The following is an 11,800-nucleotide window of genomic DNA, read 5'->3' on the forward strand; positions in this document are numbered from 1 at the left end:
AATACTTAAAGGTTGAGAAACGCTGGAATAAGGTGATAACAAAGCCACTGTGGTAGATCAGGTTGAATTTGCTCTGCTGCACCAAACATTCAAAGGTGTCAATCCGGAGCACATCAGAGAGGCTGAGAGACACGGCGCAGATCAGTCACCGGCACACAGACACACACGGGACACTCCAAGGTGAGCAGCGCACATATCAAGGTCGGCATTAAAGATCCTCTTGAGTTCTGAGGCAACAGAAAGCAGCGGGATAAACACATCTGGACCTGCTGTCGAAAAAGCATTTTCTTTTAACAGCAGCATCCCTCCCTCGTGAACGCGTCTTCAAGGTCCGGGCAGGTGATCAGTAAAAAGTTTTTTAGTCACAGCACAGTGCAATAATAAAACCTTTCCTAAAACATATAGTTGTCCAATGTGTATCATTCCTAAGCAATCTTCCATTAATAGAGGCGCAATCCCAGTTACTAACACATTAACACTCAAAGTAAGAACACATTCCACCTTATCAATTTAATACTTAAAAATTTAAACCGCTAAACCCGCCATCCACAACTACAAAAACAGTTGAAATCGTTACTCAAATATTTTTTTTTTTTTTGTTATAGACATAAAACAAGATGCACGTTTCCATTTGATATATCTTTACTAGTGTTCTCGCCTTGCTTGCTTCAGGTCCACGAAAGGCCGATAAGAACGCAGGGCTTTGAAGCTTGGGGAAAGGTGTGTCGCTGGCTACGGCCCGACATTACACGTTATTAAACATGTGTTTCACTTCGATGAAATAATTTATTGCAGCAGTACTCAGGGGCGGCTCTAAGCTTGTGGTGGAACTGGGCAGAGGAAGAATCGGTGGCTCCTTCGCCCGCCAGTGTCATGCACGGTGGATGGCCACGTATGTTGCAGACACTAGCCGCCTCTTGCTCATGACACAAGCATTTAACTTTTGCCGAAATTTGTCGCTGTGTTTTTAGCTGTGTTGTTATTTTATCTTTCTGTTTTATATTCAATATATGTTGGCGTAGCCGTCACTGAAGTCAGTGCTTTTCTTTCCCCAAGTAACCGATCGCCACACAATCAGCTCTGTAATAGACGTTAAGCCATCTGTAAGCTTAGCGCAGATTCTTCAAAACGTTTAAAGGACATTGAAATATCTTCGTAGTACATGTTTAATTATTCTATCCTTCATGACACTCCCAGTGAAGAATATAGATTATTTAAATGAAGTTAAAGTTTTATGTGTATAATTTAACAAACATATTTTGCTGCATTTCACCTTAAAAATGATATCGTCATCATATGTAAATACGCGCTTTATAAAGTGGTCCAGGTTGTGAGATATTATAACTGTAGTGCAAGTTTACAGTGAGGTGATTGTACTTATAAGTCCAGACAGTTCTACAAGGAGCAATTGATTGAGTGCATTTAAAGTTGTTGGGATGAAACTGTTTCTGAACCGCGAGGTCCGTACAGGAAAGGCTTTAAAACATTTTGCAGTGGCTGAGACAGCGTGTGCTTAATGCCGTATCCTGATAATTCTCTTTCCGATCAGCTGCTGCTGTGATTCACACTCAGATACAGTGATATAAATACTCCGAGTGGTGCAGTGAGAGAAATATGGAAAAAGATGATCCGCTGTGGCAACTCCTAACGGGAGGAGCTGAAAGAAGAAGAAGAAGAAGAAGGTGCAGTGAGAGTAACAACGCTAAAGCAGTTATGGTATTTGGAATACTATGGCTGTTCCCTGGACCATTATATTGTTACGAGTTAATTACAATCAGATGCGTTAATCCAATAAACAATATGCGGTTAGTTTCAGTGTATTTATAAAGCCGCGTCAGGAAAATAATGAGTAATCACACAAGAACAGTAGCACTGCTTTGACGCTGGGTGCCACCAGTTTGCAAAACCGAGCGGAGAACTTGCTTACGACAAGGTATGAGGTACCGTGGAAAAGTGCGTGGCTTTTCGCCAAGTGTAGGTTTTATACATCGCGATTTGAACGTGGAAAAGTTCTTACGCAACATTTCTGTGCGTACGCACCGTTTATACATGAGGCCCCAGTTCTCCTTGTTTGGCAGATTTCTTATGTTCTTATGACAGAATTAAAACAATTCTGCAAAGATGAGTGGGCCAAAATTCCTCCAGAGCGCTGTAAAAGACTCATTGCAAGTTATCGCAAACGCTTGATTGCAGTTATTGCTGCTAAGGGTGGCCCAACCAGTTATTAGGTTCAGGGGCAATTACTTTTCACACAGGGCCATGTAGGTTAGGATTTTTTTTCTCCCTAAATAATAAAAACCATCATTAAAAAACTGCATTTTGTGTTTACTTGTGTTATATTTGACTAATGGTTAAATGTGTTTGATGATCAGAAACATTTCGTGTGACAAACATGCAAAAGAATAAGAAATCAGGAAGGGGGCAAATAGTTTTTCACACCACTGTATAATATTGCACAACCTGAGTCACTTTATAAAGCGGGTATTTACATGTGATGACAACTGGCTTCTGAGTTGATTTAGATTTCCAAATGGTATCTTCTTAGAGCTCTTGATATCATTTTTAAGATGAAATGCTGTAAAGCATATTTATTACATTATACAGATAATTTTTAAACTTCATTAATATAATATATATATTGTTAATAATTAAACATGTGAGGACACGGTAGACAGCGGTAGCGACGAGCTGGCGCTCCGTTCAGCAATTGTTCCTGCTGTATGCTTACTGGCGCGACACTGGATGGATTGATGGATAGAATAATTAAACACGTACTATGAAGATATTTCAATGTTTCTTAAAAGTTTTGAACAATCTGCATTCTCAGCTTACAAATGGCTTAACGTCTATTATAGAGCTGATTGTGTGGCGATTGAGTATTTGTAGAAAGAAAAGGAAGGACAGGAATTGGAGGTTAGTATGTTTGAAAGAGACAGGACTGCTGCAATACATTTTTTCATCGAAGGTCGCGCACGGCGCAGCAATCATCTTGCATAAGGCAGGAACAATCTCTGGACGGGGCACCAGCTCATTGCTAATACTGCGCCACTGTGTCCCCATGTTTAATACATGCTTTAATTCCTCTCATTATGAAAATGGTATCAAGTGTACATCTTAATATGTAAATTATTCATAGAGCTGTAATATCACGAATGTAATGGATTCTGTGTCCTGTCAGAGGAAGAGAAATCCAGGAAGTACGTAGTGATTCACACACACAGAGCACATAGAAGATAAACAAAGCATTTAACGTGCTACTTTAATTTACTAGTTTCTCAAATCCCATCGTAACTAAAGATTTTAAGATGAAGTTCATGACATTCTACTTTATTGACAAAATTACGTCATTGAAGTTAAAATTTCAAGATTTAAGTTGATAGTTGGACATTTTTTTTCACTGTGTCCATTTTGTTTTTTTTTCTTCTCTGTACCCTAATAAGCTTTCATATGACACTCAGGCGGTGGGCTACGACTCGGCTTTTCACTGCAACTTTGATATCTGGCCACTTCTTATTTATTTCGGGCACTTTGGGACTTTCTGAACTTGAACTATCATTCACCTTCCATTTGTTATTTATACCACTGCTTAAACCAACAAATAGTACATTTTTCCTTGCCTCTACTTGGTATTCACTCAAATTCTTATTTTTTGCATTCTGTAAAAAGACAATGGCAAAAGCACGTGGGAAAAATAAGTGGCTATTTTCATTGATTTGTATATTCAATGTAAATATTTTGGAGGAGTCTGGCATGTGTGTTACGTTGTACGCTGACCATGATTTATGTGGTTGAAGAATGCATCTGGATTTTTTTGTACGTACACACATTTCTGCTTTTGTCCGTAGTAATGAGACCCCTGGTGTGCCACTTCCTTTTTGAATCATTTGCAGTAGTTTGGGGACTCAGCCTCAAAGTCGACACTGCACCTATCTGCTGGTAGGAGTATTGGCCTAAGGTTTTGCCAAGAGTGATCCTACTCTCCCAGGCAACTTGACCATGACCCCTTAACTTGCCATTGCTCCAGTGTTGCTTGAGGTACAATGGCTGAACCCAAGGAGTATGCAAAAAGTAACAAATTCCCAAAATTAGAAATTGTATAAGGTGAAATAAAAAAAAAAGCCTGGACCAGAATTTGTGCTGCACACTCTACCTCATCAGCATGATCAGACCATAAATAACAAAGGGGAAATCTTCAAGACAGCGACCATTGCAACGCGCCCAGCAGGATGTCATCCATCAGCATCAAGAGCTTGAGTGGTGACTGAGCAGTTCTTAGCCATAATGAGCCTAGCCGATCAGAAACTTTATATGAAATAGTCTGACCGAGGTGCTGGGACAATGTGAAGGTCCATTTTTTTGCAAGGTGAATCTGGAGCCCCTTCGTCCAAGTTATATGACTGAGATGCGTGACAAATAGTGTGTGGGCCCATGGAAAGAACGGTGTCTATTGGCATAGACACCCCTGTTTCTGTGGGTGGGAAGGAAATGCTGCACTCAACAGGTCAGGTGGTGGATAGTCCCTTGAATTTTAGTCTTGGATGTAAAACAGTTAATGTTCAAGGTGACACTTGTGAGCATCCTAGTACTCATTGCAAAATCCAGCCCATTTCAAACACTCAATGGCAACTCTTCATCACTTGCCCAGATGAGTGGTCAGGGAATGACAGAAAGATAAAGCAATCAATGGGATGGTTTAAAAGTGTACTGTGTTTGAAACAGCAAGAACATAGAGGGTGGTCCAGATGTAATTATTCAGATCCAGTGTGTCTGGATGACTTTGATTTATGCGGGGACGATTCCAGTTCGGTGCAAAGACGATTCTTCATGTCATCAGTTCGCACATTTCTCAATGGTCCAGGATATTTTGGGTGATTTTCTATGTAATAAACTTAAGTTATAGCATAACTAGATCTAGACCACCCTATAGAGGTGAAGGAGAGAAAAAAAAAAACTGCAGCAATACCAGTTACTCCAGTGTAAATTAACAAATGGAATATCAACATGGGAGTGGTAGCATTTAAAGGAGCCAAGGACACACAAAAAAAGCAAATAACTGGCTATGTGCATCCAGTCCAGACTCCCTCTTCACATTTAAAAGCCTCTCAACCCCATCAATAGTTTTGACAGAGCTGATCTAACTAATGGGGACAAATCTCACACCCAGCAAGGAGACTGTGGAAAGTGCCAAGGTGATTTTATTAAAAACCAAAGTGGCCACAGTGTAGTGTTCCAGTTGTTCATAAATAATCCATAAAAACCAAGTGTGTAGGTAGGTACTTTATTAATCCCCAAGGGGAAATTCACAAACTCCAGCAGCAGCATACATCCAACCTCTGCTCCTTAGAGACAAGCTGACTGAGATTGGAGTAGACTCACACCTGGTGGCATGGATCGTGGTCTATCGTACAGACAGACCTCAATATGTGCATCTTGGGAACTGCAGGTCTGACATTGTGTTCAGCAACACAGGGGTGCCACAGGGGACTGTACTTATTCCGTTCCTGTTCAATCTATATACATCAGACTTCCAATATGACTCGGAGTCCTGCCACGTGCAAAAGTTCGCTGATGACACTGCTATTGTGGGCTGCATCAGGAGAGGGCAGGAGGAGGAGTATAGGAACCTAATCGAGGTCTTTGTTAAATGGTGCAACTCAAACCACTTACACCTGAACACCAGCAAGACCAAGGAGCTGGTGGTGGATTTTAGGAGGCCCAGGCCCCTCATGCAACCTGTGATCATCAGAGGTGACTGTATGCAGACTGGATGACAAATTGGACTGGACTGCCAATACTGATGCTCTGTTTAAGAAAGGTCAGAGCCGACTATACTTACTGCAGATGTTGAAGGACGCCAACCTTCTCAGAAAGATGCTGCAGATGTTCTACCAGACGGTTGTGGCGAGTGCCCTCTTCTACACGGTGGTGTGCTGGGGTGGCAGCATAAAGATGAAAGACGCCTCACGCCTGGAAAAACTGGTGAGGAAGGCAGGCTCTATTGTAGGATTAAAGTTGGACAGTTTAACATCTGTGGCAGAGCGACGGGCACTGAGCAAACTCCTGTCAATCATGAAGAATGCACTGAACAGTGTCATCTCTAGGCAGAGGAGTAGCTTCAGTGACAGACTGAGGAGATCATTCCTCCCCCACACTACCCGACTCTTCAATTCCACCCGAGGGAGTAAATGCTAACATTACTCAAAGTTATTGTCTGCTTTTTATATTTTTTTCACTATTTAATTTAATATTGTTTCGCTGTATCAGTATACTGCTGCTGGATTATGTGAATTACCCCTTGGGATTAATAAAGTATCTGACAAAAAAACATTAGAGTGATAAAAATACAGGTATAACAGACAGTAACTTGGTATAATATTAACCTCGCCGGGTGCAATTGGAGTCGCATAATGTGGGAGAGGAAAGATCTCCTCAGTCTGTCAGTGGAGCAAGATGGTGACAGCAGTCTGTCGCTGAAGCTGCTCCTCTGTCTGGAGATGATCCTGTTCAGTGGATTCTCCATGATTGACAGGAGTCTGCTCAGCACCCATCGCTCTCCCACAGATGTCAAACTGTCCAGTTCCGTGCCTACAACAGAGCCTTCCTCACCAGTTTGTCCAGGCGTGAGGCGCCCCTCTTTATGCTGCCTCCCCAGCACACCACCGCGTAGAAGAGGGTGCTCTCCAGAACCGTCTGACAGAACATCAGCAGCATCTTATTGCAGACATTGAAGGATGGCAGTCTTCCAAGTACAGTCGGTTCTGTCTTCTCTTACACAGAGCATCAGTATTGGCAGTCCAGTCCAATTTATCATCCAGCTGCACTCCCAGGTACTGTATTTACAAATCTGTACCCTCTGCACTGTCACCTCTGATGATCACAGGGTCCATGAGGGGCCTGGGCCTCTTAAAATGGACCAGCTCCTTAGTTTTGCTGGTGTTAAGAGGTATGAAAAAAATCCTACTATATAAAAGCAGTCAGGATTGTCCTTCCATCCCGTGATTGCAACGCAAGCGTGGCGTTTCACACACGCCCCATCCATTTTGTAATGCACGATGGGATTTGTAGTTTCATTTTTCCAGGTAAAAGATGATTTTCTACTCCACACTGTGCGATATCTTCACTATAAAAACGCAGTTGGGATTGTCCTTCCATCCCGTGAGTGGAAATCATAGCGGTATTCCAATAATCACAGACTTACAGCTTGCGGTACGAAGTGACATGATGTGAGCAGAGTTCTGGTGCTCCCATCGTTCCCTTGCTATTGTGCACGATGTGATGGAAAAAGACAATTAGGTCTCTGGAAATTAATGTTGGAGTACAAATGCCTCACCGTGTAGTAAATATCAGGGGTGTTCAAAAGGGCGACCTCAAATATAGAAAAAAATTTATTAAAACAAAACCATGAGTATTAAATACCGCTCAAATGCAATATAAACAAAATTAATGAGTTTGTATAAAATCAAATTGATCTACATATTGATTTGCCTTAAATGTAGAACTTAGTTGGTCGCCTTAAAAGGCGGGTCAGCCTAGTAAATCTATAAAGAGGTTAAGAATACAGTCAATAGCTCCTCCCGATCTCAGCCCACCTCCTTCAAGTCCATCACTCAACAGCCACAAACGTCATTTAGCCGACACCCACCAGTCTTGGCTGCATCCAAACTGCTTAGCCAGATCACCCAAAGTCGGCACTCCTTCCTTACCTGTGCTACATAGGGAGATCCTCTTCAATGCTCAGCACTCTATATACCATTCTTCGGAGTTGGAGTGGGTGGTTGGTAAGAAGATGACAAACCTGCCTCTAGAGTACCACAGCATATTCTCCTTTGCAGGAGCCCAGTTTGTGCTCCCTTGCCACATCCAGGTGGCCTGCTCGTCCTTCCAAGACTTCTTTGCTCTTTCATAACCCCGATCTCTTTTCCCCTGTGCCAGCTAGTACTTCTACAGCTACAATGGCACCCACATTTTTGATGTGACTCTTCTCCATTATCCCCATTTACTCCCTGCGTTTGTAACAACCACACAGTGCCATGGCTATCTGGACATAGTTTAACTAGCCATTTCTTTGGAGGGCAGGGGACACTGTACCACAACAACTTGGCAAAGCTCAGGTCCTCAATTATGTGAGCAGAAAACTGGATTAAAATGGAACTAACCACTATGAAAGGAGTTGGGCACTGGTGAGGGTAAGAAAAAAAAAAAAAAAAAACCTCCCCAATCACAGTCAGACTTAGTACTCCTCTCCTGCAAATATTCCAGCATGTGGTGCTGGCATTTCATGTTAGACCACAGCCTTTAAAATGAAAGTTACCAACTTACTTGGGAGGTGGTGTAGTTGAGTAGCACTAGTCCAGTTCAGAGAAAGTGTGGGATGCAGAATAAGAGGCACAGGTCAACAACCAGAAACAATTTTCACAAAAACCTTGAGTCAAGGGAGCAGCTCATGCTTGAAGCACACCAGACCGACCTTTGGTTCCGTTTCCTACTTGAAAACAAGAAACCGTTTCCAAAGCAGTCATGGACTGAAGAGAAGAGCCGATTCTTACAGCCTGCCCCCATTCATTGTTAAATACTCATTTAGCTTGATTAGGCATTTCAGCCTCCTACACATCCTTCAAAAATAAGCATAAAGAGGGCGTCCAATGTGACCTGTGGGTTGGAGTACAGGATTGTGGAACCAGTCCACTGCTCAGAAAGATGGTGTGTGTTGCTGGCTAGGAGATGTGTACGTCACCATCAAGGACATTAGTGAGCTAAAGTCAATGGGAGCACCTCATGCCTGGAGGATACCAAACACGGTTTAAAAACCACCACACACCTATTCTCCATTTAAACTACACACTTAAAAAAACCACCAAGTAACTGCAACTACTCATGAAGTAAAGAGCCTTTATTAAAGTTTCAGATTCATGTTTTGACTGTTCATCCTCCTCACAGCAACTACAGCCAAAATCAGGACCACCATCAACATGGCAGCTGCAGTTCCCAGTACCAGGTATCCAGTAGTAAGAGGAGCTGTGGGAAGAAGGCAGATGTTTACTCTCAGTAAAGGATAAGAGCATGGATGAGCCAACACAAGCAGAACTCTGGCCTAATCCAGGTAAATCAAGATGTTACCTTCCTGCTCCATTCTGGATGTTTGCACCTGGTCAGCCTCAATAACGACAGGACCACTGTGAAGGAGCACATTCTTCCTAGATGAACCAATTCGTGCCAACTTATCTGCAGCTCTGCCAGATCCTGAAAACAAAGTGGTAAGGATTAGTTTCATACACCATTCCCCCAGCCCCTTACAAGGAAGCCAACAAGATATCCCAACCCCATGTACATGGGGTCAAGCAGTCTCCATAACATTGTGCACATCTTCAACCACAAGGCACTGAATTTGAAAACAATGCCATGTTCTACAAACAGACACCACAACCAAACCCAATTGCCATGTGCAACTCACTTCTTGCAGGGCAGCTCGGAGTACAGGGGTCTGTGGCAGAGGGATAGCAGGCAGCAGCAACACAGTAGATGAAGATCTACAGAGAGCAAAGGAAACCAGATTACAAGGAGCCAAAAACCACCAGAGATTCCTTGCCGTCACTATGGATACACACAACTCCAAACTGAAGCCCTCTACACATTTCAAGCAAGACAGAATTCCCATTTGCCACAAAACCAACCTTTTCAGCCAAGGCTTGCCGAGCTACAGGGTCCACAAAAGCAAACATCTCAAACACAAATCTCTTGTAATGACTTGGGTAGGCCACTCCAGATGTGCTGTCCACAGTCACCATGCTGGTCAAATAGTTGTCTCCCGTGTATGGGCACCTGGGACAAAGACCCCCCAGTTAAAACTAACCAGCAACTCTGCCACCCACCCTCACAGCGAGGAACCTACCCATTCACCAGAAGGCTCCACTGGGGCTGACTAGAAGCAGAAGGTCCTGGGGTGACCCAACAGTCCCCAAGAGTCAGCACAAGGTTAGGGTCAGTCCTGTTCATGATGTGCACTTCCACAGCCACAGGATCCCTCAGAGTTTTGGTCACTGGGTAGTCAGCATCCACATAGTAGGAGCCATAGGAGGAATCTGGCCATGGAAAGGAGGTGGCGGCATTTACTCAATTACAGGCCTGAAATGTTCAGTGTGGAGTCCCTACTTTTGGGACCAATACCTTTTGTTAAGTCTGTGAAAGCCCACAGGGACCCCACCCACTAAGATACCTGTTGCAATGACCAATTCCAGGTCAAAGGGCCCTTGCTCTACTACTGGAAGAGGTGGCGCCACAGTATACACCTCAGCCTCCACTTGCACATCCTGGCTTCCCGAGTAGGTGCACTGGAAGAATAACCTGAGGAGAGAAACACCACATCATAGCAGGGAGAGCACATTTAGGGTCAGAAGAAGCAGGTTCAGAAGCCTTACTTGTAGACACTGTCCCTGGTGATAGAGCCATCTGGACCACTCCTCACAGCAATGGCAGCAGACATGGTATTCTGGTAAGTCACATTGCCACCAGCCAGCTGAAAAAAGGACATTACAAATCACTGCTGACCACCAAATATGTAACAGTGGTGGCATCTTCTTAAGGTCAGCATCAAAACATTCTAAAATTGAACTACACAAACACACCTCATGTACATGGTGCAAGGATTGGTTGAACATTTGAGACACTCCCCAGATCTTGTTAGGTTAAATACACAAAACGTCAGTAGCAGGACAGCCCACTCTTCTGCTAGATATCTCACCTGAACTGTGCTACCACAGGCACTGACTGGAAACTGGTACATGACAAAGCTGGACAGGCTGGTCACAGGACCGCAGCTGGGGGAACTGCTGTCCACCAACTGGAGGGACCCAAGATCCAAGGGAGGAAGGGTCACCTTCTCAGACACCACCACCACAAACTGGCCATCAAGGGTGCACTGCACAGTCACTGGCAAAAGCAAACAAGCATGAATATCCAGTAGCAGCCACCTTTACTCACTCACAACCCCCACCACTCACCATCATTAGCATAGTAGCATGGACTGGTGCTGCTGATCAAATCGTAGCAACAGTTGTTTGCTTCACAGTCTGCTTGAGTAATGGATGAAGACCCTCCACAAGGGAGCTTCTCACCGGCAGCAACTGCACATCTCTCAGCAACACTCCCAGATCGGCGAGCTGCGATGGTCAAAAAGCCCATTTAGAAGATGGGAGAGACACTCAGGGTGTCAACCCAGAAGAGAAGCATACCTGGTTTAGGGCATGTGAACATCTTCAAATTAGAGGGACGTCCAAAGGCAATGAGCACAACATACTGGGAAGGCTAAAGAGACAAAGGAGAGGCTCAAACCCACAATTCAAGATAGACAGCTGGATTAGAAACGGGGACCAAAGGCGAAAGCGCTGTAGCTGCTCACCTCCTCAGCCCCGTAACCGTACCGGGAAGAAAAGGGCACCGTTAGTATTGTGCGGCCAGACTTCACACGGAGGACGATTCCTGGGAGATCTTTGGTCACCTTTACCAGTCCGTCAATCCCCTCTGAGAAAAAAATAAAATAGTGAATATTTACTTAGACGCAGGCGCCGACTAGGCCCAGTGGTCGAGGACAAGCCGCACTCACTCTGGAGAAAAACGGTCGGAGAGCCATCAAAAGACAGCGTCATCGCCTTGTCCTCATCGCATTTCTTAGTCACGTCTCCTGACGCCGCAAAGACATACTGAGCGCCCGCCACGCACAACCAGAAAAGACACCAACAATTCAAACACGCCATGCTGGGGAAGAACCAAACAGGAACACGACATAAACGAGAAACCGCGCGAG

General features: G+C 44.0%; 1 protein-coding gene across 1 annotated transcript; it reads right to left on the reverse strand.

Annotated features, from left to right (window-relative positions):
* Positions 1-8,875: 8,875 nt before the first annotated feature.
* On the reverse strand, positions 8,876-11,800 carry LOC120528272 (zona pellucida sperm-binding protein 4-like). The gene is made up of 12 exons (XM_039752402.1): positions 11,600-11,800; positions 11,396-11,517; positions 11,229-11,301; positions 10,998-11,156; positions 10,739-10,926; positions 10,416-10,513; positions 10,214-10,341; positions 9,890-10,079; positions 9,672-9,819; positions 9,452-9,527; positions 9,118-9,240; positions 8,876-9,015 (listed from the first exon to the last, which is right to left on the reverse strand). Exons 1-12 carry the CDS (start codon positions 11,748-11,750, stop codon positions 8,894-8,896), a joined length of 1,578 nt encoding a protein of 525 aa, XP_039608336.1. The 5' UTR covers positions 11,751-11,800; the 3' UTR covers positions 8,876-8,893.

The sequence above is a fragment of the Polypterus senegalus genome, chromosome 4, assembly GCF_016835505.1.
Source record: "Polypterus senegalus isolate Bchr_013 chromosome 4, ASM1683550v1, whole genome shotgun sequence".
In the NCBI taxonomy this organism is placed as follows: Eukaryota; Metazoa; Chordata; class Cladistia; order Polypteriformes; family Polypteridae; genus Polypterus; species Polypterus senegalus.

Bases quoted from the DNA above. Each gene is read 5' to 3' on its own strand.
- LOC120528272 (XM_039752402.1), bottom strand. From the start codon at position 11,750: ATGGCGTGTTTGAATTGTTGGTGTCTTTTCTGGTTGTGCGTGGCGGGC. The intron at 11,302-11,395 runs GTGAGCAGCTAC...TTGTCTCTTTAG, and splicing joins ACGGTTACGGGGCTGAGGAG to CCTTCCCAGTATGTTGTGCT. The intron at 9,528-9,671 runs GTTGGTTTTGTG...TGCTCTCTGTAG, and splicing joins GGCAAGCCTTGGCTGAAAAG to ATCTTCATCTACTGTGTTGC.